At 30.7% G+C, this 27,473-nt stretch overlaps 3 protein-coding genes across 5 annotated transcripts in view; 1 reads left to right on the top strand and 2 right to left on the bottom strand.

Annotated features, from left to right (window-relative positions):
• Nucleotides 1-27,473, bottom strand: part of LOC145325836 (uncharacterized) — a 238,290-nt gene that overhangs the window by 45,684 nt on the left and 165,133 nt on the right. The gene's annotated exons all lie outside the window — the stretch shown is intronic.
• Nucleotides 1,906-27,060, bottom strand: LOC145325594 (uncharacterized). The gene is made up of 8 exons (XM_080168559.1): nt 27,009-27,060; nt 19,050-19,089; nt 14,735-14,818; nt 11,936-11,990; nt 4,977-5,073; nt 4,314-4,469; nt 3,599-3,673; nt 1,906-1,983 (listed from the first exon to the last, which is right to left on the bottom strand). Exons 3-8 carry the CDS (start codon nt 14,808-14,810, stop codon nt 1,906-1,908), a joined length of 537 nt encoding a protein of 178 aa, XP_080024685.1. The 5' UTR covers nt 14,811-14,818; nt 19,050-19,089; nt 27,009-27,060.
• The window catches only part of LOC145325837 (pre-rRNA 2'-O-ribose RNA methyltransferase FTSJ3), a 197,915-nt gene continuing 183,442 nt past the window's right edge, over nt 13,001-27,473 (top strand). Inside the window, exon 1 of the mRNA XM_080168807.1 lies at nt 13,001-13,036. The gene's annotated coding sequence lies outside the window, so the exon portion shown is untranslated. The remainder of the gene's footprint in view (nt 13,037-27,473) is intronic.

Here is a 27,473-nt window from a genome sequence, read left to right as displayed (position 1 = left end):
TAAGTTAAGTAAGGTTAAGTTTAAGATATTGCCTTTTTTAATTTCTTTGAAAATTCAATAAAGAACGTTTTTATGGCTTTTAAACCGATTAAAAACCGCTTATTAGAAGCATTACTCAGCCATACTGAAAAATCATGTATAGCAATTACTGACAATTTTTCATGAATATTGATATAAACCCTTTGGACCTAACAAAACTGGTTTAAATATTGTAATTTTTCATTTTTTATATCCGTGGACAGCTGTCTATGATACTAGTTGATAAATAACTATTATAATATTCAATATGTAATTGTCAAATCTATTAAGGATTTATAATACAGATTTCTTTTATAAAAAAAAACACTTATTGGAAAAAAACAACTTTTAGTTTGTACAGTATAAAATACAATTCTCTAATCTTCTTATGTAAGATAATTATTAATGAATCTTTCGTTTTCATTATAATTCATAATTAATGTAAGTATAATATATTCCAGTATTGCTTCCAAACCGATTAATATCTGCTAAATTAGAACCGGCTCTGAGTCATACAGAAAAAAGTTGTCTGTATAGCATCGTATTACAGACAATTTAAAATTTTAAAAACTTGTTTTAATCGTAATCTTTTTTTTATTTTTATTTCCGCGGAAAGCTGTCTATAATACGATTAGATAAATAACTATTAAACCTCTTCAATCACGGATCTTAAGGAATAAGACAATGGACGATAAATTTATGTACATCCCCAATGATGAAAATCAAAATTACTCCTAGTTTGGAACCAATCTATTAAAATTAAATTAGAGTAATAATAAAACTTTGGGTACCAATGTAATTTACAGTCCAATGTCCACTCCCTTCCTGTTTTTAATATTATCTTTCTATATAATTGTTTCGTCATTAATGTTTATTTGGAAGGTATTAGATAATATTGAATGTTAACTAATGGATGTAGAAAAAACGCGGATATTATGACAGGGGGAAATTGTCGTCAATATAGGTTGCTATTTATTGGTCATTCCGTTCATCTGGTAGGAAGAGAGAAGGAGATAGGGTGAATAATGTAAATTGAGAATGATTATTTTATTAACAAAGTTTAACTTTATTATAGTACATAATAATCTGGTGTAAGATCCAAGTTATAATAAATCCAATGGAAAATAAACCTTATTTAATACCATTATCATAGTCATAATCAGCTTTAAAAGAATTATTAACCATTTTTGAGATCTTACTGGATACATAACCATCAAGTAGCTATATATTCTTTAGGCATATTATCTACGTCCCTAGAGGAGTCTATGGAAAATTGAGGGAAGGGAAAATCGACCCAATCCAATGTCCCTTCCCCCTCCCAGGTTTTTAATAAGTATCCACTCCTCCATGTAGTAGTAATTATCTTCTAGCTCGGGAAACTCGACTTGGTAGTTATTTTCTCGCTTTTATGCATGTTATCATCCTTGTTATTATTAGGGATCTTAAGGGATAAATCGATTGCCTATAAATTAATGTATATTCCCAATGATTATACACAAAATTACCCCTTCCTAAAGATGCTTAAACATCTGGTCAATTAACCAACCAATAAAAGTCCCCAAAGTTGTTGAGCCACCGACAAAGAAAATGTTATTTTAAAACTTTGGGGTCCAGCATAATATTAAGTATTCACTTCCCTATATAGTAATAGTTGTCCTCTAGCTCTGGAAATTCGACTTGGTAGTTATTTTCTTTTTCTTGAAGTCCATGCTTTTCCAATAGCAACTGTTCCAGATTTTTCTCTTCAATTGACTAAAAACAAAATTAATCCTTAAATAAAGTAACAGGATGTCTGTCTGTCTGCCTGCCTGTACCGAAGAATCTCGCTAACCGCCAACAGATATGGTTCTCCTTTACAGAGTAGCTTCTCATAGGTTCTGGGAATGTTTATAAATAGTTATTTTCTTTTTCTTGAAGTCCATGCTTCTCAAGTAGCAACTTTTCCAGATTTTTCTCTTCAATTGACTAAAAACAAAATTAATCTTTATAATTAAGTAACAGGATGTCTTTCTTTCGGTGTGTACCAAAGGATCTCGCTAACCTCTAACCGATATGGTTCTCCTTTACAGAGTAGCTTCTTATAGGTCCTTGGATTGTTTATAAATAATTTTTTTATTTATCTTGAAGTCCATGCTTTTCAAGTAGCAACTGTTCCAGATTTTTCTCTTCAATTGACTAAAAACAATATTAATCCTTATAATAAAGTAACAGGATGTCTGTCTGTCTGCCTGCCTGCCTGCCTGCCTGCCTGTACCGAAGAATCTCGCTAACTGATGAAACAATATGGTTCTCCTTTACAGAGTAGCTTCTCATAGGTCCTGGGATTGTTTAAAAATAGTTATTTTCTTTTTAATAAAGTAACAGGATGTCTCTCTGTCTGTACCGAAGGATCTCGCTAACCCCTAACAGATATGTTTCTACTTTACAGAGTTGCTTCTTATATATCCTTGGAATGTTTATAAATAGTTATTTCCTCTTTCTTGAAGTCCATGCTTCTCTAGTAGCAATTGCTCCAATTTTTTCTCTTCAATTGACTGAAAACAAATTTAATCTTTTTAATTAAGTAACAGGATGTCTGTCTGTCTGTACCAAAGGATCACTAACTGATATGGTTCTCCTTTACAGAGTAGTTTCTTATATTATAGTAACTGTTCCAAATTTTTCTCTTCAATTGACTAAAAACAAATATATTATTTCTAAAGCATGAATCTTAAGGGATAAGACAACAGAGGTGATTTTAGTGAGGCAAAAGTTTTTTTAAGAATGCACCTTAGATTGATATACATCCTAAATATTGTTAAATAAAACTCTTCTGTAGATTAACATTATTTGTTAAAAAGTTTGGACACTATTAGTTTGAAACCAACCTTTTCTTATTAATCATATTAGAGTGCCCAAAATTTCTTAGTTTGGGAGTAAGACAACTTAGTTATAAAACCAGTTTGGGTACCGGTGTAATTAGATAATACAAGATTAGTTTTCAAGAAAAATTATGCAGTTTGAAAAGAAAAAGAGAAAAGAAATTAGTTTTTAATGCCTCTGGCCAAAAAAAAAATAATTTAAAAATCGGACAAGATGTGTAAAACTATTAAAAAATGGGTTGACAATGATCAACGAACATGCTGAAAACCTTTGGAGACCACTGTATTGAAGGTCCCTTAGGCCATGCAGATAAAGTATAAAAATGCAATTTTAAATTGGTGGAAGAAGTAAAAAACTTTATAATTAATTGTTTCAAATAGCATAATAATTAATGAGAGGCCAGCATAAATTCTACTATTGGTCAATTACAGTGTATACTGACCTCTTATTGGCTATTCTATCGTATGACGTCATAATCTGTATTGGGACTGTAAAACTGAATTTTAATGTTGTAATATGCCGATTTTACTGAGGTTTGCCACGGCTGACGCGTGGCTGCAGAGCCCTAATAAAAAAGTCAACATTATGATAGTGTCACTGTCAGCATGAGAATTCTGTTGAATATTCTCAACAAGATCTCCAATATAATTGATATATATAGTGTGTGTATGTACCTACATGCCTTATTATAGAGTAGTTGTGCTGTAGTAATAATCACCTTTATAATAGTATCAGCATGAGAATTCTGTAGAATATCTTCAACAAGAGCTCCAACGTTCTCTACAGCATTCTTCTAAATAACAAGGATGACAAGATACATCAAGTAAAGCTTAATAAATCTATGAAGGTGAGGGATATTGATTATTATAATAGTCCTCAACTTTTTATGATAACGTTTTCTTATTCATTACGGGACTTTTATATTTTTTTATTTTATTTGTTGGTTCATTAAGTTTAGTGTCCAAACGTTTTAACCACTAATTTTAATCTATCCTCATTGTGGATGCATATCAATTTATGGACATTGTCTTATCACTTTAGATCCCTGAAATAAATCAGAGAGATAGACAGATGATAATACTAGTTAAGGACATAAACTTAATTTTTTAAAACCTCATTATAGAGATACTTTAATAATAAAATTATGCTCACTTGTCCTAGGAATTGAGATTTTTACATAAAATACATAACTAAAAATTATCTATTGAGCTATGAAGAACTTAATTGATTCAGTGCAGTGGTTAGATAAATCTATAGATAGATATAGAAAATTAATCTAGATAGTTAATGTCATAGAATTTACATTTAGATTTTGTGAAATGTAGATTTTGCGAAACAATCAATTCATAACAGTTCTAATAATATGCTACGCAAATAAAAAAAAAGAATGATATAAAGATGTATTATCTTAATCATATAATGATGTGTTTTACCTTTACACTTATCTCTTCTTTTTCAGTTGTTGTACTTTCTGTACTAAGTAATGTACTAGGTTCTGTACTTCTATATTTACTTCTTTCTGTACTTTTTCTTGTAGTACTGGTACTAATAGGAATTGTACTTCTTTGGGTAGTAGCGTCTTCTCTGCTATGATTTGGTACAAATTAGAATAGCTCAAAAACTACATATTTTATTTTTTCACAAAAGAGGTTTGTGTTAAATTGACATGTAGGGATGCTGTACGTATTGGTGCAAAAAATGGGGACAATTTTTAAATTGATTTGACGGGGCTGTTTATTTATGTCACAAGTGAGGGGAAAGAAAAGGGAAGGAGGAAAGAAACCCCCTAGAAAAGAGATGGGGGTATGACGTCACACGCCAAAACAATTTGAAATTTGTCCCCATTTTTTGCATCAATACGTACAGCATCCATGTAGGGTCATATTGGAATAGTTATTTTATCATATTTTAGACAGCTCTCCGGAGAAATTAAAATAGAAGCCCGGGCTAACAAAACTTGTAAATATTTTATTATATAATGTTTGTGTCTGTAATATGATGCTATACTTGATGGCTGAAAACCGGTTCTAATCCAGCGGATATTAATCGGTTGCGAAGCCATACTGGAGAATATTTAATTTTCATTTGTCCTTCCTTGGATTAAATGGTATGAAGGTTTCCAGGGAGAAGGGAGGGCAACACTGGCTAGCCTTGTAGTGGGAGGTAGGGAGGTGCAGACATAGCTTGTAGGATCTAAATATATATATATATATATATGGACTCTTAAAAGGGATAACATTGACTTTAATCTGAAATGGTCAATTATTAGTCAAGCTCCATCCTACACTCCCATCTCTGGTTCCTGTAAACTGTGTAGTCTTGAGAAAGTTAACATCATTCATAGCAAGGACAAATAAAGATCTGAGATTAACTGTAAATGTAGACACAGAGAGAAGTTCCTGTTGATCAATCACCTGGAAGAAAATGAAACCTAATACTGCTCGATTCAAGATAGTTTTTTTCTTTTAATTTGTAATTTAAATTATGTCATGAAAAATCCTCTAATGTTTTTTTGTAAAAATCGTTGAAACTTTTGAATTTTGATTTTATTGTCAATATCAAAATGTTATTGTAACTGAAGAGTATCATTACGTAACACAGTGTATTACCTATAACTTTTTGTTATTCATTCTATGTTAAATCATATATTATATATATATATATGATTTAATATACAATTACATTTTGATATTGACAATAAAATCAAAATTCAAAAGTTTCAACGATTTTTACAAAAAACATTAGAGGATATATATATATAGATAGATAGATTGATAGATATATTGATAGATAGATTGATAGATAGATTGAAAGATAGATTGGTAGATAAATTGATAGATAGATTGATAGATAGATTGATAGATAGATTGATAGATTATGGGATTAAAATTGAAAGATTGATAGATTAAGAAATAGATAGATCAATAACAAAAACATGTTTTGATAAAGAAATATTTATTGTAGAACCTTTATTTTAATGGATCTAAAAGGATAGGACAATGACAGATAAATTAGTGTACATCCCCAATGATGATGTAAAATTACTTCTTCTGTAGATTACAATTAGAGTGGTTGAAAAGTTTAGATGGTCAAATTATTAAACAAGGAATCAAAATCCTTAAGCCTACAAATAAGAAAACTTTGTTATAAAATTGTTTGGACTAGTGTAATAAACAGTTCATGTATCCCCCCCCCCTCCCTGTGAATTTAGATACATCAAAGAATAATTTTATATAAATTTGCTATGTATGTGCAAAAAACAGGGTGGGAGGGGACATTAGGGTTGTTTATTATTTTATTCCTCATTAAAATGTTTATTACAATATTCCTCTAAGGTTTACAATAATTAAAACTTTGGGGACTTTAAATGAATTTTTATCTGTTGGTTCATTAAAATCTAAACGTTTTAACAACTAATTGTAATCTGCAGAAAATTGTAATTTTGTGTATCATCATTGGGGATGTACATCAATTCTTGACCATTGTCTTAACCTTTTAGGTCCCTGGCAAAAAAAACAGACCTTATTATATATTTACAGTTTTGTATTTTTCCTAAACATAAAAGTATATTTTTAAATAAGACATGTGAATTAAATATTTATGTATATCTAAATTGTAAAGTGTTGGAATGTAATTTTTTTCCAGGAATATTTAGGTATAAGACAGTTGACAATAAATTGATGAATATAATTTCTAAAGTTATTGGTTTTTATACTGTTTGTTTGAACCAACCAATCAACATTTTATATAAACAAAAACTAGGCCTATAAATGTAAAAAGCATGTTTATGAAACTTTGACTAACAACTAAAAATTAATGTCAAGTGTACCCTCCCAGCCAGTTTTTAGTGTCAGAGTAAACGTATAATTAATAAATATTCAACTTTCAAAGGTAAAAATCATATTCTTAAGTTTTTGCATATCCTCTCTCTTTCTTTTCTTTTTTTATGATAACAGATAATCTGCAACATAACTCACTTTGACCGTTTGTCTATTTCATAACAGATTTTGTGCTTCGCTACTTTTTTTTATGTAACAAGTATACTGAGATTTACACATTTTACACCTCTGCCTTATTTCAGTATATGTTTGCATATTTTTACAGTATAGCAAGAATATCCTTATGCATAGCTTTAAAAATAATAGGCTTATTATATATTATTAGTTTAATAATCTTACGGCGGTTTCCCTCTAAAGAAAGCCCACATCCCTATTATTTTGGAACAACTTGAAAATTATGATTGGATAATTTGTTGTGTGTTGGTGTTCAGATATAGATACAATAAAACTTATGGATCTAAAGGGATAAGACAATGTTCCTAGTATAGATTATGGCTATTTTTAGGACAGGTTAATACAACCAATCCAAAAAAAAACGTTATTTTGTTAAAAACAAATTACTACATAAATTGTAAAATTTAATTATACGTCCTAAACTTTATAAAAAATGACTTTTCGTTTCAAATAAAAACAGCATTAGACCTAATTTCTTTGTTAATGCTAATGTATATTTGCCTTTTCAATCGATTTCCTAAAAAGAACATATAATTCTCTTTGTTTCTTTATTAGGTATGTTTTAAGGGACATTAAAAAGTAATTTTTATGTAGCGAGGCAACTCTATAATTTATTTTGTAAGTCCATCAGTCGTTCCGTCTGATTTTCTCAACTGCTCAACTGATATACGTCTGAAATTTACGTTGAGTTTACTTTACATGCAAGGTTTAAAATTGATAGGACAATTCTTACATGTATAAATTAATAAAAAGAGTTTAACGTTACGGACAGACGGAACCACCCAAAATATAGGAAAGCTTCGCTTTTTAAAAAATGTACACAATAATGTCCATTAGTATTCTACATTCAATACTTATGTTATATTATTTATTAAACAAAAATTAGATAAATTAATATTCATCCCTATTGATGATAAACAAAATTAATACTTTTTTAGATTAATAGTATTGGCTGAACAGTTTGGATACACCTATGTGGTTATAAAACTTTGGATACCTATGTTTTCTACAGCACAAAATGTCCCCTCTTGTCCTTCCTATTAAGTACAATATTTACGTACATACTTTGATTTAGAGTAGCTGCGATACTAAAAACTAATCCTATTATTCTATTACATAAAGTAGTAATCTTTTTTGTCTGTAGCGAAGGATCTCGCTCTCCTTTAAACTGAAGCTTCTTATATGTTCAGGGAAGGTATAAACTATTTTGATGGAGGGTACTACTACCCACCCAAGAATGGTCGCGCAAAAAAAAATAACTAAAAATAACATCTAGCCGCGAAAACATTTTACATGCACCTAGAGGTCTCTAGGGGGTGTATACGCTAGTTGATAATATAGTATTACTTGGATGTTGCAACAGATTTATATGTACTAAATTAAGTGATTACCGCTGCTGGCTAAAATAAAATCCTCTTTATTCTATCCCCTTCCCTCCTGATGGATGAATGAACTGACCAATAAACAAGATTCATATTAGCAAGCCAAGCTGACGACAATCTTCCCCATGTCAATCATCCACGTAAATCCTATATCCATTATGTTGATTGATATTTTTAACCAATTAATCAAATTAAGCGAGAATTAAGTGAGAAATAATAATGGGCATAATATACGTGGATATATTGACAGGGGATAATTGTCGTCAATTCAGAGGTTGCTAATATAGAGCTCATTTATTGGTCATTTTGTTTATCCAGTAGGAGGGGAGAGAATGGTTAAAGGGGTTGGATGGAAGTATAGTTTTTAAGCCAGTTGGGATTAGAGTATTTAAAAATCTAGTACAACATATAAAAATATACCATGTAAAATATATTAATTGTGAGTAATGTATTAATCACCCAATAACATATGATTTTTATTTCCTAATTTTATACTTATGTAAAGATTAATTTTATTGAATATTTTTTTGCGTTCTAATAAAAACGTGTTTAATAAAGCATAAGCCAATGATGATACCAAAAATTAGCCCCTTCTGTAGCGTAAGATTAATGGTTAAAACGTTTGAACACTCAACAGTGTAATAAATAGTACATAAATAAAAAATAATAAGGAGTTGTTTTTTCCTAAAACTAACTCATGCAGGAGGCCCTAACGCTGCGGGGCTAGCCAGTACCCAATATAACCTAACCTAACATAGAAAAATAAACAAAAGGATAACTATTACTCCCCCCCCCCCTCCCTCCTTATTTTCCATTTATTTAAAAATTTGCGGGGGAGAGTTTGTGTGAGTACATCGATGCTATCAAACTATGTAATAGTTATTTCTCGCATCGTATTATAGACAGCTTTCCACGGATTAAATTGATTAATAAGAGATAAATAAAAGATTAAAACCAGTATCGCTAGCTTCAAGGGCCGTTAACAGGGCTAACAAAATAGGCATTAATATTAGTATTTTTATTTAGTATTTGTGGAAAATTGTCTGTAATACGATGCTTTACATGATTTTTCAGTATCACTGAGAACCGGTTCTAATCCGGTGGATACTAATAGTTTTCGAAGCTATACTGAAAAATTGTTTTATGTAATAGAGGATATGAAACGTAATTTCTTTTTGGCACATATTTCTTAAACTTATATAAACTAGAAATTGTAAGAAATATTTTTAAAGCGAAGATTTTCTATCAAAAAGGTGGGTTCATTGGTCCGTACGTCTGTCCATAACGGATATCTTTTATCGTTAATTTAGGCATGTTAGAATTGTCCTACTGATTTTTTAAAACTTTGCATGGTGATTCCTCTAGTGGTTAGATATGACTTACAGCGTAGCAACTCTGTAATCGTTACCAAAAAGTCCATAAGTCCATTGAAAACATGTTGATTTTAACTATTTTGACAACCCTTTTTGTATGATACAATTATCCTATTCATCTGATTTTTGCAACAATAATTCTAGGACAAAAATGTAAAATATTTTGAGCGAAGCATCTCTTTAATCAAGTCTTAAAATGTAAGTATGTCCTTACACAGAATCTACATATTCGTTTGTTGAATTCAGAGCTTCGATTTTGTTGATGTTGTCAATGTCATCCTCGTTAAAAATTACATAAACTAGAAATTGTATGAAATATTATTATTTATAAATATCAATAGAGATACATAACCTATTGTTTTTTATGAAAGAAAAAATATTACAAAAAAATCAAGGATGATTAACCTATATGTAGCTAGAGGGTTTTGACACCCCCTTTAAACCAAAATCGAAAGTGGGGGTGGTCTTTGAGGGGGTGTAATACAGACAACAAGAGTGCATTTTTAGTGTTAGGAAGGTTTATAGACTTTCTAGAAATCCAACCACTCCCCCACTCCCTTAAAATCCATAAGTCACGAAAGTGTTTAAAAATTGGCATATTAACGCGAAACGTAGACAAATTTTTTAATCACCTCTTAGATTGATGAGATTAAATAAATTGTAGAGTAGATTTGCTATTAACAATGTAATCATTCTAAAGAATTATTCAATCTATCTTTTATTAATGAAGGATATTTTCTAAGCCTCAAATTAAAACCCTTTGGATGCTTTGAAACTTTGTCATAATTTCCAAGAATATTCTATCCATTATTTCACCTATATTTGATTATAAAAAAATATTGAAAGCATTAGAAAAAGTAACCTATATATCTTCAGGAATAAAGCAATCATTATTTGGTTTGTGTGAAGGAAACGAAGTTGCGGATTTCGTCGTATTTTAGCAGTATTTTAGGTTAGGTTAGGTTAGGTTAGGCCCTGCAGGGTTAGAGCCACCTGCATGGCCTAGAAATAGGAGAAAAGCTACTGTGAAAATATGACAAAACCCACAACTTCGTTTCCTTCACATGGCCCTATTATTTTATATAAAGATAGAATGTTTAATAACTTTCTGTCTTCGCCTAAGATCACATTAACTGATAGGCAATACAATGAATCTTCTTGTAGGTCCTAGGACAGTTTTTAACTGATTTTGAGTGGGTAGCTCCTCCCTCTTTAGAGAGAAATCATCCATAAAATTTAAACTTGATGTTAGTTTTATATAAACTAGCGGCTACGCCCCTTGAGACCTCTAGGAGCACCTTAAGAAGGGAGTTGAATTAAAGAAACTAAATTTCTATTTTAAATTTCCCAGGACCTATGAGAAGCTACCCTGTAAAACATACGACCTACGAACAAAAAAAGATGTACTCTTTCATTTTAGATAAAAAAAGTTCAATTCATTTATATATCCTTATTTTCATGAGATATATATATTGCAAATTTGAATGTTGATATTAACTGCCTATACACAAATCAAAACAAAGATATTATGTTTGAAAGTAAGAATTAGCAAAAGAAATATTTTTTCATTTTTGCCTTTCTTTTAGTTTTTAAACAAAGCACATTAAGAAATTGGAACGAATTTATTTTTTTAATTTTGAATTTACTTAGTTTTTAGACCCAACTAAATAGGAATAAAAAGTTTTATTTATCATGATGTTAGTAAAAGAAACAGTTTGGTGCGTCCCTGAAAATTTGAAAAGACAGTAAGACATTATAATATATTCTCTTTCTTTGCCCAAAGAGGTAATGGGGAACCCCTTCCAATATAGAATCGTTCTTAAAGATACGATAAAAAAAATTGCCATTTTAAATTTTTTCTCCCAAAAAAAGTAGCTTAAAACCACTGCAGGACCTGTAGCTATATTCTCTGAAGAGTAGACCCCAATAGGTTCAGTGGTTACCGAGATCTTAAGCATCAGACGGACAGACAGACAAACATCGTTCTCCTTTGTATTAGAGATAGTATAGAGTTTGGCTGATTAAAGTAATTTAAGACCAAAATTTGCCTGCCTGTTTATAAAATTTAGTTATATATACAGAGAATGAAAGAAGGAGAAAGGAGAAAGATAGAGACTTAGGTTATATAGAGAGAGAGAAAGCAGAAAAGAAGGAGAAAAGAAAGAGAGACTAAGAGAGAGAGAGAGAGTTATACAAAGAATCGAGAGAGGGAGATAAAAAAAGATAGAAAGAGAGATAGATAGATAAAGAGAGAAAGAAAGTTTAATTGAATAAAGAAGAAGTTTACCTAAAAGGTTGAACTCTGAATCTTGTTAAATCATGTCTCAATATTAACTCAGAACCTAAAAAAATAATATTATCAATAATATTTTTTTTTTAATAGATAGATGTATGGGTAGCTGATATACAGATAATTAGAAAGTCCCCAAAGTTTTTTTGATTACCTTTTCTATTTGTTGGCTTAACAAATTTGGGGACATGTATTGAATTTTGATTGGTTGGTTCAAAAAGTTAATTGTCCAAATATTTCAACTATTGATTGTAATCTACAGAAAGGAAAATTTTGTTTATCATCAATGAGGATGTACATCAATTTGTCAGCCATTGTCTTATCCCTTTATATCCCTGTGTATTTATCAATGATAGTTGTTGATCCCCTAGCATTTAGGAAAGAAGGGTACTATAAAAAGTCTAAAACCATCAAAAGACCTAAATATTAAAATGGAAAGGCATAAAATAAAGCGGATAGATAGATAGATAGATAACAAACAGATAGATACATAAACAACAAACAGATAGATAGATAACCAACAAACAGATAAAGAGATAGATAGATAAACAAATAGATAGACAGATAGATGAAGTCTGCAAAAAATCTATGAATATTCATATTAGCTCTTTGTCAACTTTTATCTATTTATGCATTAGTAAAATTGTTGGCCGATTCCTAGAATAAATATAATTCTTATTATAACAGTAAAGTTTCAGTCTATTCTAGCCCGAAATTATGATGTTATTGTACTAATACTTATGGACTTTAGAATCGGATTTTTTAACTGCAATATTTTGACAAAATTTAGTAATGTAGTAGTAGTGTTTCTTTGTTAAATTGAATTTGATAAAAGCAAAATCCAAACATATAAATGGGTGTTTCATTTTTTTCATATCTTATGATAGATAAAATATTATATCAATAGCTATAAAAAAAATAATGAATTGATATGGTTTTCCTTTATAATATAGCTTCTCATATGTCCTGTGAAGCTTTCTAACTATTTTCAGGGAGGACCCTTCGAAGAGAAAACGACCCTAGAAGAATATATTATGAAGTAATTTTCTGAAGTAACATTTCACCAAGCTAATATTGCTTGATTCACTTCTACAAGAGGTGTGTATTAACTTTTTTTCTTGACTAAAAATTAAAAAAGGGGCCTTTAAATGTCCCTAGAGGCCTCTAGGGGTGAAACAATTGCTAATCTAAAAATCTAAGTTAAAATACTAAAACACCCCTTACCCTATTTGACATAGGGTAGATAAAGGGTGTGACAACATAAATTTTGACATTAACAAGGATGACAACATCCAAAATGATGTTTAAGAACATACTCAAATGTTAAGTACTTTTTATAAAGATGCTACGCTTATTAATTTTACCTTTTTGTAATAGGAATCTGTATTCCAAAAATCAGATGAAGGGGGTATTTATATCACATAAAAAAATTGGTGTTAAAAATCAAATATTTAATGAACGTATTGGCATTATGGTGACGATTATAGAGTTGCTACGCTTTCTAAATCATACCTAACTGTTAAATGAATCAGCATGCAAAGTTCGAAATCGATTGGACTTTTTTAACATGCATAAATTAACTAAAAAAGCTATCCGTTACGGACTGACATTAATAATAGAAAAGGTTGAATATTAAAATTTTAATTAATGAAAGGTATTATAAATTTTGCAACGCTTTTATTTTTCTGCTCATTATTTTTTCTATTTTTGCAATATTTCTTAACTTGCCATGAAACAACGAATATCCCCTCTCCACTTAATTTTTATAAAAGTTATTTATCGCATCGTGTTATAGACAGCTTTCTGCCGATATTAAAATTATAATCAGTTTTGTTAGAACCCGAGGAGTCGAATGACATGGCTAAACTGGTTTTAATCTTTTGGGTTTTATTTCCGTTTTCGTGGAAAATTGTCTGTAATTCAAACTAAACATGGCTTTCCAGTAAAGCTGAGGAATGGTTCTAATCCTACGGATAATAATTGGTCTTGAAGCCAAACTGGAAAAGTTTTTCTTCAACAATGTATATCCGTCCGTATGTCTGCATGTCAGTCAATAAGTAAAGCAATTACAATGGTAAATATTTAACATAGATGGCTTTAATCTAGACAGGGCTGCAAAGTTTTAAATGTAAAATCAAAAATGTTAATGGAATTCTGGAAGGTAGAGGATTTGACTGTAAATTAAACTGGTTTTGTTAACATCTTATATGATTACTTTTATCAAATTTTTGTTGGCTCAAGTGCAAGAAGTATCTAAACTTTTAAACCTACAAAAAGGCTTGGGTGTCTGTAGGATGTTGTCAATAAGATGATACACTATCCTAAAGAAATTAATGTTAAAGGGGGTCCATAAAATTTTGGGGGAAACTACTACACAAATTATTTTTGTTATCAAATTGCATATTTGTAAATATATTTTTGTTTGGGGATAAAATTTCAAATCAAATAATCAGTTACAAAGTTTAAGAAAAATCCAGGGATATAAAGGGATAAGACAAAAGTCGATAAATTGATGTAAATTCCAAAATTACCACTTCTGTATATTACAAAGAATGGTTGAAACGTTTTGACACCCAACTAAGGTAACTAACCAAACAACAGATAAGAAACACTTTGGGAACCTGTGTAATAATTAGCCTAATGTCCCCTCCCTTCCTGAAAATAATCAGTTGCAAATAAAATATCTTTAAGTGATTGGAAAATGGAATAAACTCTCATTTCACCAGTAGCGTAACGAACGGACGGACAGCTAAAGGGAATTATAGAGTAGCTTCGCTCTTGAAAAACTAATTTTACCTTTAATATCGCAGAGTGGGTCATTCTGGCCAGTAATCAGAGATTTTAGCCTTCCAGAAAGGGAGATCTCAAACATTTGAACACCTACAAATAAAAACTTTGGATACTTTTATAAAACTTTGGGTACGTTTATCAAATTTGGAAAATTTTATAAAACTTTGAGTACTTTTTATAAAACTTTGGGTACATATATTACATTATGGCCAGTAATTAGAGATTTTAGCCTTCCAGACAGAGAGATCTCAAACATTTGAACACCCTACAAATGATAAAACTTTAGATACTTTTATACAACTTTGGGTACATTTATTACATTCTTGCCAGCAATTAGAGATTTTAGCCTTTCAGATAGGGAGATCTCAAACATTAAAATAAAATAAAAATAAAAACTTTGGGGCCTTTTATTATACTTTATTTGATTAGTTCTAAACTAGCAGTGTTCGAACTTATAAACCATTAATTTTAATCTACAGAAGGGGTAAGACCATAGATAAGACTTATAGAACCAACCAATCAAAATCCAATAAAAGAAAGTTGTCAAGCCAACGAAAACAATATCATAAAACCTTAGGGACTAGTATATTATACAGCCCAATGTCCACGCCCTCCTTGACACTAATTTTGAAAAGCGAAGCTTTTCTATAATTAGGGTCGGTCCGTAAATCCGTCCGTCCGTAACGGATAGCTTTTTTCGTTAATTTAGGCATGTTAGAATTGTCCTATTGATTTCAAACTTTCCATAGGTATTCCTGTAGTAGTGAGGTACGATTTAGAAAGTGTAGCAACTCTATAATCAATACCAGAATGTCCATACATCCATTTTAAACATGTTGGTTTTTTTACTTTTTTAACAACTAATTTTTATGTGATCTAAAAATCCGATTGATCTGATTTTTGGTATACTGAATCCTGGGACAACAAAGTACAATTTTATAAGCGAAGCAACTCTATAATCAAGTCCTAAAGTTGTAAGTATGTCCATAAACATTTTTTTGTATCAAGCAGTTTTTCAACAATTTTGCTTCGATTCTTATACATTTATATTCTGATTATTCAGTTCTGACACTATACAAGTGTTAATGCCCGTTTGTCCTACCGTTTCAGCGCTTCGCTTTTATGGATGTTGTCATCCTTGTTAGATCTACGTTTTCTTATTCATAGTTTTAAAATCTTTGGATAATTTTATTGTACATACTTTGATTAGTTCTTATCTAGCAGTGTTCAACTTTATAATCAATAGTTTTAATCTACAAAAGCGGTAATTTTGTTTAACTTCATTGGGGATGTATATAAATCTATTGTCCATTATAATATACCTTAAAATCCCAGAATAGTTATTTCTCGCATCGTATCATAAACAGCTTTCCGCGGATATAGAATGTACAATTATAAGATTAAGACCAGTTTTTTTTAGCCCCGAGGTGCCGAAGGCGCGAGCTAAACAAAACTGGTTTTAATCTTATGATTGTACATTTTTATATTCGTAGAAAGCTGGATATAATACGATGCTAGACATAGTTTTTTCGTATGGATGAGAACCGGTTCCTATCCACCGGATTCGAATGAACACCAGAAAATGTTTTTAATTGTTTTAAAGCTATAAGATGGTTTAAATATATTAGTCTGTAAAGTTATTATTATTAATTAAAGTTAAACATCTCTTAGTTAATTATTTTCTTTAAAAGAGAAGTTACTCTATAATTCACTTTGTCTGTTCGGCTGTATGTATTTGATTTTCTTGGCTAATAGTTAAGATAGACAATAAATGTATGAATTTAGATGTATAACCAAGCCACCTCCTTGCCAGAGTAATGGGGACCTTTTTTCGCCTTTAAGCAAATTTATTTTTATTTCCGACGCTATTGGCTAATATTTAAAGACATAGTTAAAACTTCGAAAGTCGGCACAAGGTCCCCACCAAATAGGTAGAGTTGAATATAGCTCGTGCCTTGCTCCATTTTTTTACTTTAATAGACAAATTGCTATATTTTTTGTTTAAGATACACCTTACCAAAGCGCGTCCAATATACAACTTACTTAGACCGTCAGTTTATCGTTTATTTCTTTTTGATACACCCTTCTTTTATACTCTAGAAATTAACTTTGTCCGTTTGTCCCTACGTGATATTTTTGTGCTTAGCTTCTTATGGATGTTGTCATCCTTGTTTTTTATCTAATTTACTTTTATCTTAAAGGCAAGTGTTTCTTTATCAAAGCAGATTTCTAAAAACGATGAAATTTCTTGCAAAGTGAAATCAATTTTACAATAAATCTAACAATTTTCTTGAAATATATTTTCTAGTATGGCTTCGAAACCGATTAATATCCGCTGGATAAGAACCGGTTGTGAGCACCGCGAAAAAAATCATGTATGAATATTATTGTAAAACAGACAATTTCCCACGAATATTAGAATAAAAGTCATAAAATTAATACCAGTTTTGTCAGCACGGCCTTTCTTATTTAAATCTTTAAATTTTTCATTTTAATATCCGCAAAAAGCTGTCTATAGTACGAGGCGATTAAAAGCTATCAAAAATTTTCTGCTAAATTGAAAGAAGATATTATTTTTTTTCTTTCTTCATATTTCTCAAGTAAAGTTCATCAAGCAGGGAAGGAGGGGACAATACTAGTCCCCAAAGTTTTGTAATAACATTTTATCATTCATTGGATTAACAAGTGTATGTAATCATTGAGAATGTATATTTCTCAGCCATTGTCTTATCCCTTTAGATCCCTGTATATTTTTTCCAGCAAAGTTCATCAAGGTATATGTTCTAAGAAAAAGGAAAAAACTAATAACATTAATTTTGAGCAGGGATCTAAAGGGATAAGATAATGACCGATAAATTGATGTACAACGCCAATGATGATACAGAAAATTAACCTTTCTGTAGATTACAATTAGTGGTTGAGATGTTTGAACACTCGACTAAATGAATCAACCAATAAAAATTTAATAAAAGTCCCTAAGGTTGTTACGCCAACGAATAAAATGTTATCATAAGACTTTTGGGACTAATGTAATAAGCTGCTTAATGTCCTCTTCCTCCCTGAAATTTGAGAGGCGTAGCTACTCTGCAGCTATTCCATTTACGAACCTACAGATCTACTGCAGTTCACGGTAAAATATTGCTGGTAACGAATATTGCCAAAAATATATGAATGTTAAAGGCTGCTAGCTGCCAAACGGCTGAACGTACAGATCATAACCGCACACCATTTTAAGCGGCATAAGAAGGCCTACAAATAATCTGGAATAGCCAAGATCCAATGATGCACAGGGAAAGCTTCACTGAAGAAAAAACGCGTAAAATAGGCCTTTTTCGCGCATTTCTCTGCACTGCGAGATAATTATGCATTATTGATATATGGCTATTCTAGATCATTTGTAAACCTTCTTATGCCGCTTAAAACAGTGTGCGGGCATGATCTGTACGGTCAGCCGGTTGGCAGCTAGCAGTCTTTAAAATTCATAGATGTTTGGCAATATTCGTTACCAGCAATATTTTACCGTGAACTGCAGTAGATCCGAACCTACTAAAAGAATGCAGGGATTTTAAGGATAAGACAATAGATGACAAATTGATGTACATACACATACATCATAACAACAAAATTACACTTTCTATAGATTGAAATTATTTGATAAAAAAAACTTCAGACATTCCTAGTAGGATAAAGATTTGACAAAAGTTCCCACAGTTATAGGCCAACGAATAATATTTTCATAAAACTTTGGGTACTGGTATTTTATAAACTTTGGGTACCAGTTTATTATAAAACTTTGGGTACCAGTTTATTATAAAACTTTGGGTACCAGTATATTTATATAACATTTGACAGACTAAATTGACAGTATGAAAAGCTTCGCGTTAATTATATAAGGTTACTCTTGTTTCATACTTTCATAAGAAATGTATATATAAAAGTTCTGAAAATATTTTTTTTCTCTACAGCATATACATACAAAAGGAAAATAAAACATGGATGACAACATCCTCAAGTCAAAAGTCAAACTTTATAATAAACATACTAAGAAATACAACTAAAGTATTATTTAGTATGGTTTCCAAACCAATAAATATCCGCTGAATTAGAACCAGTTCTCAGCTATACTGAAAATCATGTATGACATCGTATTACAGATAATTTTCCACAAATATTAAAGTGTTAATTATAGAATTAGTACCGATTTGTCTGCCCCGAGGCCTTCTTCGCCTTGGGGCTGGCAAAACTGGGTTAAATCTTTTAATTTTTATTTTAATATCCGCGAAAAGCTGTCTAAAAAATAATGGTTAGAGATAACTCTTACCTAAGTTATTGCAGTCAACATTCTTATTCCTGTTCACAATCTAAAAAAAAATAATATATTCTATCTATTTATTTATCTACTAGCGGCTACGCCCCTAGAGGTCTCTAGTGGCACTTTAAATGTTTGTTTCTTTTTAAAAATAATACGCTAACTATCTATGTTGCTTTCAAGTTTATACGATACATAACAATGTTACGTAGGAGTCTATTCGAAAAAAAAATTTCGATTAATGTGATTTCTCTTGGGAGGGTGCTGGTACTCTCCCCCAAAATAGTAATAAACCTTCCTGGGACCTGATCATTTCAGCAGTTAGCGAGATCCTTCGGTACACACAAACAGACATCCTGTTACTTTATTATAAGGATTATCTATCTACATACTTATCTATCAATTTACCTATCTATTCATCTGTAAATACATATTTTTAAAAGCGAAATTTTATCTATAATTAGTGTCCTATCGATTTCAAACTTTTCATGATGATTCCTATAGCAGTTAGGTACGTCCTAGAAAGCGCAGCAACTCTATAATTGTTACCAAAAGTACGTCCATTTCAAACACACTATTTTTTTATTTTTGTACAAACAAATTGTATGTTAAAATTATCCTCTTCATCTGATTTTCGGAATACTGATTACTATTACAACAAGGTAAATTGTTATAAGCAAAGCATCTCTATAATCAAGTCTCTAAAAATGTAATTATGTCCTTAAACAGTATAATGAATTTAAGCAGTTTTTCAACAAATTTACTTTAAATTTTTTTTACTTTTATGCATTTATATTCTGATTATTCAGTTCTGACACTCTACAAGTGTTAATGTGTGTTTGTCCTACCGTTTAAGAGTTTTCCTTTATGGATGTTGTCATCCTTGTTTTTATTAATTTTACGTCAACAAATATTAAAAGTTTAATAATAAGAAATTACATTATAGATTATCCTTCATATTTATAATCAATTTTCTCAAAATTATATATTAGAAAAGCAATTCTTATCCTATAATATAAAGTATACTAGCGAATTGGCCCCTAGCTTCCAGATGCTCTGTATAAGAATGGCAGGAGAAGGCAGAAAACGGCCTGAAACCTCCCAAACACTTTTATTTATAAATAAACACTTCTGGACATATGTGATGCCTACATAAAAATGAGAACTTGATCAGCTAAGCAGTTATAAAAATCTTAAGATTCAGTTAAAAAATAACTTACTAATTTATATAATAGGATATAGTAAGGCTCTTTTGTTTGTACATTAAGATCTGAACTGAACACCTGCTCCATAACTCACTTTGTCCGTTTGTCCATTACACGATTTTTTTGCTTCGCTACTTATGGATGTTGTCATCCTGGTTAATTTTTACCTTATATTAAGAAGAAAAAAATCGATATATTATTATATGATTAATAACGATACCCCCAATTCACCTCATTTACCCTCCCTTCCTAATGGATGAACGAACTGACCAACAAATGAGGCTCATATTAGCAATCTAAATTTATGACAAATTTTCCCTTGTCAATATATCCACTTATTATATATCCATTAGAAAACTTTGTATTTTAACAATCCCCTAATTATATGACGATTTTTAGCATTAACCAAATATCAAATATATATTGTTTTAATATTTTTATAAAAACATGAATTATGAAATTAATTGTTAAATAGTGATCTAAAGGGATAAGACAAAGTACGATGAATAATTAACTAATGATGGATGATAAACAAAATTACCCCTTTTAAGGATAAAAACGTTATTGGTTTTATACTTCTAGTTTAGAACAAAGCAATCTTATTTCAATGAAAGTATGTACCAATGTAAGTTTTAATAATATTAGAATATATTAGAAAAGAAGTATAAATTTACTACAAAAGAAGGGGATTATTAGCAGGGAGGGAGGGGACATTAGGCTGTTTATTACACTAGTCCCCAAAGTCTTATAATAACGTTATCCTATTCGTTTGCTTTACAACTTTGGGGACTTTTATTAAATCTTGATTGGTTTTAACATCTTTTATTATGACGCAATGTTTCATGTTTCACCAAGGATCTAAAGAGATAAGACAATGGCCGATAAATTGATATACATCCTCAAAGATTATACACAAATTTACCACATCTGTACATTACAATTAGTTTTTGAAACGTTTAGACACTGAACTTCATGAGCCAACCAACTATCAGCATTCAATAAAAGTCTCCATAGTTGTAAAGATAACGAATAAGAAAACGTTATTGTAAGACTTTGGGGACTTGTATTAAACAGCCCAATGTCCCCTCCCTCTATGATAAATTGTATGGATTTGGTAACCCTTTAAAAAATACTACTCAATGGCAGGGAGGGAGGGGACAATGGGCTGTTTTTTACACTAGTTCCCAAAGTTTTACAATTACGTTTTCTGATTCGTTGGCTTAACAACTTTGGAGACATATTGAATTTTGATTGGTTGTTTTATTAAGTTGAATGTCAAAACTTTTCTATTAATTGATTTTAATCTACATAAAAGGTAATTTTGTGTTAGAGTTGGGCCGGATATCCGGTGAGGCCGGATATCCGGCAATATAATCTTTTATATTTTACAACAAAAATCTCTGTTTTTTTTTAATCTTCAATTGCTTTAATTTTCTTATTATTGAAGCTAAAAGAACAATTTTTTCTGAATATGTTTATGTTTATGTAAATTTTATATTAGAAATCTCAAAACATAAATTTTGGCGGTGGCAGCAGTACTTGGCAGCTGCCAGCCGCAAACCGACCGTTGTCAGGTAAACGGCAACAGATTTTATGAAATTGTAATATGTCATGAAGTAAAGATATATAAAAAAGCCTAAGTTTAAAATTTGAAATCTTCAAGTAAAAATTTGCGGTCACAGGAACCGTTTAAAGATATCTGGAGACCTGGAGGTTCAGGACTTGCAGGATTATACCTGGAACCTGAAATCGACTTGAACACCTACATTACATATGAGGATGTACGACTATAGGATATTTTAGTATTAGATAACATGAAATGCTTTGTTTAAGTAAAAAAATATTTTTACTTTTTACCTAAATGACCCTTCCAGATTTGCTGGTATCCTGTGCCCGCCAGGAAGGAGGTATTAAAAAAATTTCAACTCTCAGTTATGTGTCATACCCATATTTCGAAAGTCACTCAGTTATAGCCCTCTACCTTTTATAAACAGAAAATGGGATAGAAAAAAATCAGAGGGGGGGGGGAGGCATTCAACGCCACCTCCCCGCCAATCCTCCAACCGTTAGAGATTGATATTACAGATTGAGAGTTGTAATAGTTAATTAGATTTATTTACTAAGCTTTTTTTTGTCTGTAGCAAAGGATCTTGCTAACTGCTGAACTGATATGGTTCTCCTTTAGAGTGAAGCTTCTTATAAGTCCCAGGGTGGTTTTAGACTGTTTAATTTTCATAAAAAAGTCGTTGTAAGGTTTTAAGTTATTTTTCTGCACTTTCATGTCCCTTCTAATATATATCCCTAGATACTAGGGACGCAGACGCTAGTACAATATAAAACACCAGTTTATGAAGGAATTTTTTTGCGGGAATAGTCCCTTTCGTGGCAACGCCCCTTAAGGAGCAATTATTCGTATTTTCACAGTAGCGTATCTCCTATTTCTAGCCCCTCGCGGGGGACTCTAACCTTGCGGGGCCAATTGCCTTACCCTGCGGGGAAATCACCTTACCAAATATAACCTAACCTAACCTAAAATAACCTATTAAAAGCAATTTAAAAAATAAAACGAATCGCCCCTTAAGGTGCGTTGCCACGAAAGGGACTATATCCTTTTTTGATACTTTAATATGTAGTAATTTGGCCGGTTATACGGCCGGATATCCGGCAATTTGGCCGGATAACCGGATATCTGGCGTTGGCCGGATATTCGGCCGGATACCGGATATCCGGCATTTGAAATTAGCCGGATATCCGGTATCCGGCCAAAAAAATATCCGGCCCAACCCTATTTTGTGTGTCATCAATTGGGAATGTACCTTTATTTATTGGCAATTGTCTTATCCCTTTAGATCCCTGAATCTTTCAACGACATGTGTTTTATCAACCGCGTGACACAAAATCTTAATAAACCAGAAAATTTGGACAATAGCTCTTCAAATATTTTGCTTAATATATTTTAATATTTAAAGTAGAAAATAATTGATTGTTATAAAATTATTTTTTAGTAGCGAAGCTACTCTAAAACTAGGATTTGATTTGCATTCGTTTTTGATAACTGTTAACTACTCAGGGATCTTAAGGGATAAGACAATAGATAAATTTATGTACATTTATAAAGATTAAAGTTTGACACTATTAATATGAACCAACTGATTTAATGAAAGATTTGATGAAAGTACACTGAGTTTTGTCAATTCTCTTATATAAAGCAGTAACAGCTTTTGTCTGGAGCTTAAGATTTAAAGGACTTCTGAGCCTATTGGTTTCTCTATTTTAGATATCCTTGATGGTTTTAGGCTGTTTTACTTTCATATTTAAGTCTTGGGTTGGTTGGTTTAACGCTATTTTTGCCTCTCCGAATACAGAGCCTCTAGCTGCTAGGGGCGTAGCTGCTTATAGGTTGAAAATATAATACTTATGATATAAAGGATATGTTACATTTTGTGATTTTAGCTTGTTATTGTTGCGCTTCTCATGGACATAATGTTCCTTTTATTACTTTATACATTAACGGTGGTGGATGTGTCATAAAAGCGTGATCATCATGTAATTTTAAAACTAAAGATACAAAAATGTATGTAGAATATACGTGGATATTATGACAGGGTAAAAATTGTCCTCAATTTGGCTTTAATGGATTGAGTAAAGGAGGTGGATAACTACGGGTATCGATATCTTAGCCAGCTGTACGTATTACTTTATTAGAAATTTACTAAAGCTAAAAGATACAGTGAATCTTCACCAAAAATTCATCTGTCTGTCCTAAATAGCAGCAGAGAAATTATCATAACGTTACGGACTGACTGAATAACGGACAGACAAAGTGAACTATATAGTAGCTTCGCTACTAAAAATGTAAAAAAATATTTCTTTTTTAGTATCGAAGCTGATCTATAATTAAATTTGTCTGTCAGTGTGTCAGTCCTTGAATATGTCCGTATTGCTATGGGGTTAAATGTGATTTTATCGGCCGCAAGCTAGCCCCCACCCGGAACCCCAGAAGGGTATTGCCGTAAAAGCAGACCTTTAAGAGCCGACCCGTATTTTTTTTTTTGCATATTCTCTTTCTTTTTTTCATTGTTATGCGAACGGATTTGTTTTGCTTCGCTACAAATGGATGTCTTCATCCTTGTTATATATATTAATGTATTTAATACCGTATCATTATATTGTTTTATAAAAAATCTTCATTCACGTTTCTATCCCGTATCTTATTATAAAAGTGGCTTAGATACTTTCTTCTTCACATGTAATGAGTTTGTCTGTTTATATATTTAGTAGCGAAGCTACTCTATAAAATACTTTGTCTTTCCGTCAGTTAATTTTTATAAAGATTCCTATGACATATTTGCATCTAAAATGTAATATTTTTTGCCTGTCTGTATATCGGCCATGTCTGTTTGTCAATTCCATGATTTTTAGTGCTCCGCTACTTATGGATTTTGTCATCCTTGTTTCTATCTGTTAGTCTGTCATACGCTGTATTTATGTATTTTTGTGCCTCAGTTAGGGAGGGGACATATGGCTGCAATTTATACTAGTCCCCAAAGTTTTTAGACACTTCTCTTATTCGTTATTTATTGTTACTGGTTGTACAATAAGATATATAAGTTGGAAAGAATTTTAATGTTAGATGGAGATTTGAAATCTGCATCAAATTTTGAGAATTTTTTTTATAAAATTCGTTTTTTGTATAATTCTTTATCTAAAAGCGGAAATACAATTTAAGTTAATTAATTTTGACATCTGTGATTGGTGGATTGAAAACTATCTGCGCTATGATTGGAGAAGCTAAAGTGTCGTACATCATTCAACCAATTAGAGCGCAGATAGTTTAAAATCCACCTATCCTATTGGTCAAAATTAATTAACTTAAATTGTATTTCCGCTTTTAGATAAAGAATTATACAAAAAACGAATTTTATAAAAAAAATCCTTAAAATTTGATGCAGATTTCAAATCTCCCTATAACATTTAAATTCATTCCAACTTATATATCTTATTGTACAAACCAGCAGTGTCGTAACTTTTCAACCAATAATCTTCATCCATAGAAGGGGTGTAGAGAGATGCACTGTACGTACATTTATTTATCGTCTATTGTCTTATCCCTTTATTTAATTGGCTTGAAAAGGATAATTTAGTTTCTTCTTACTAATGAAATTTGTTATTCTTGTTATACTACTATGTTACTTATCAAACAAGCTTATAACTGTTTCTTCATAACTTGATTAACAAAGAATGTGTTCTATTTAAAAGCAAAGCTTTTCTATGATTCTAAACGTCCGCCTGTCTGTCTGTCAGTATGTCTTTTTCTATGCCTGAGTGGCCACCCTGGACTAAATATAACCCAACCTAACCTTACCTAAAACAGAAATACACGAAACAAACTAATTCTCATTTTTTAAATATGAAGGGGTGTTCTGTGTTCGACTATTTACTTTAAAGGAAACCATTCTATTAGTATTTCTTCACAGTGATCTGAAGGGATAAGACAATTCTCGATAAATTGACGTACATTCCCGATGATAATACACAAAATTAACCCTTATGTATATTACAAATAGTGGTTGAAACTTTGAACATTTAAATTAATAAACCAACCAATAAAAAGTATTAAAAGTAGTTAAACCAATGAATAAGAAAACGTTATTACAAAACTTTGGGGACTAGTGTAATAAACAGCCCAATGTCCCATCCCTCTCTGACTTCTCCATCAATCTAATTATCTATAATACGATGAAAAGTATACAAATAAATAATTGAGAATATACAGAATTTATAATAATATTTTTAATTAACAAGGCTTCCAACATCCACAATAGCGTGCTTATTCAAAATGCTCTTTGTTATTGAAACATTAATTTTCTCAGCTTTTATTTAAGACAGACGTCTGATTTTTTTGTCAAGTTTCTCAGCAGCTAGTGTATGTCTTACTTGGTACGTTTGTTAGTCGGTCATGCTATAAAAGACAAAAATATATTGTAGGATTTCATTATTTTCTTGTTCAGTATGACCTACTTATGGATGTACTAGATTTTAACCTACTATAATCTATACTTGACTTAACCTAACCTAAAAGAAGCAAAAGATATAATAAACAAATAGCAGCTCAAACCGAAAAAGCAATTTTTTCTTAATAAAATACTTTTTTGTCTGCTAGAAAAAAGGTTCATGGATATTTAGCACAATGGTTTTTTACCCAAAAAAGCTTGGACGTCCTTGAAAATGAACCAAGTTGGCTTCATAAAGTATACGTCACTGTACACCTTAATTAAGAAAAAAAACCTAATTGTAGAAAAGTTCTCAAAACAGTAAATATACTTATTGTATTAACATCATTATTAATTAATAAGATAATTATTTAGTATAAAAGAATGTATTCTTTAACCAAACAGAATATCTATCTATCTATCTATATATCAATCTATCTATCTATCTATCTATCTATCTATCTATCTATCTATCTATCTATCTATCTATCTATCTATCTATCTATCTATCTATCTATCTATCTATCTATTATCTATCTATCTATCTATCTATCTATCTATCTATCTATCTATATATCTATCTATCTATCTATCTATCTATCTATCTATCTATCTATCTATCTATCTATCTATCTATCTATCTATCTATCTATCTATCTATCTATCTATCTATCTATCTATCTATCTATCTATCTATCTATCTATCTATCTATCTATCTATCTATCTATCTATCTATCTATCTATCTATCTATCTATCTATCTATCTACTAACCTGCCACTTGGTAACTAAAGTATGGGTAGAATGCTCGATATCAAATTGTAAGTTCTGTTCACCAAAATAAAGTTCATATTGAAATTTGTTCAAATTTTGAAGCTACATTTTAATTCACTTTATCATTAATTATGAACAAAAATGGTAAGATCTTTAATTTGACACCTTACTTTTAAAATTTGTTGAGTAATTATTGAAAAAATCAATTTTTTTAACCTCGGTTTAATCAAAACTTTGAAGTAAAATATAATCTTCCACAGGCATAAAAAATATGGGTTCATATATAACTTTAGAATCAGAAAAATATTATGAATCCATTGTAAGCTAAATTGAAAAAGTTTTATAAAACTATAATAAAAAATATAAGTTTATTTTAAGAATCATAATTTTCGGCTTTAAAGGGTTGAACAACTTGAAAACTTGAAACTTGAAATAAACCTAAATAAATATACATACAATGTAACA

This window comes from Acartia tonsa, chromosome 8, assembly GCF_053477335.1.
Source record: "Acartia tonsa isolate MP-2025a chromosome 8, ASM5347733v1, whole genome shotgun sequence".
Taxonomy (NCBI): domain Eukaryota; kingdom Metazoa; phylum Arthropoda; class Copepoda; order Calanoida; family Acartiidae; genus Acartia; species Acartia tonsa.
The sequence above is the reverse complement of the archived record's forward strand: the minus strand, read 5'-3'. Positions and strand labels throughout refer to the sequence as shown.

Bases quoted from the DNA above. Each gene is read 5' to 3' on its own strand.
- LOC145325594 (XM_080168559.1), bottom strand. From the start codon at position 14,810: ATGTTTGAGATCTCCCTTTCTGGAAGGCTAAAATCTCTGATTACTGGC. The intron at 3,674-4,313 runs GTAAAACACATC...CTTGTTATTTAG, and splicing joins AAGAAGAGATAAGTGTAAAG to AAGAATGCTGTAGAGAACGT. The intron at 1,984-3,598 runs GTGATTATTACT...TTTTGTTTTTAG, and splicing joins ATGCTGATACTATTATAAAG to TCAATTGAAGAGAAAAATCT.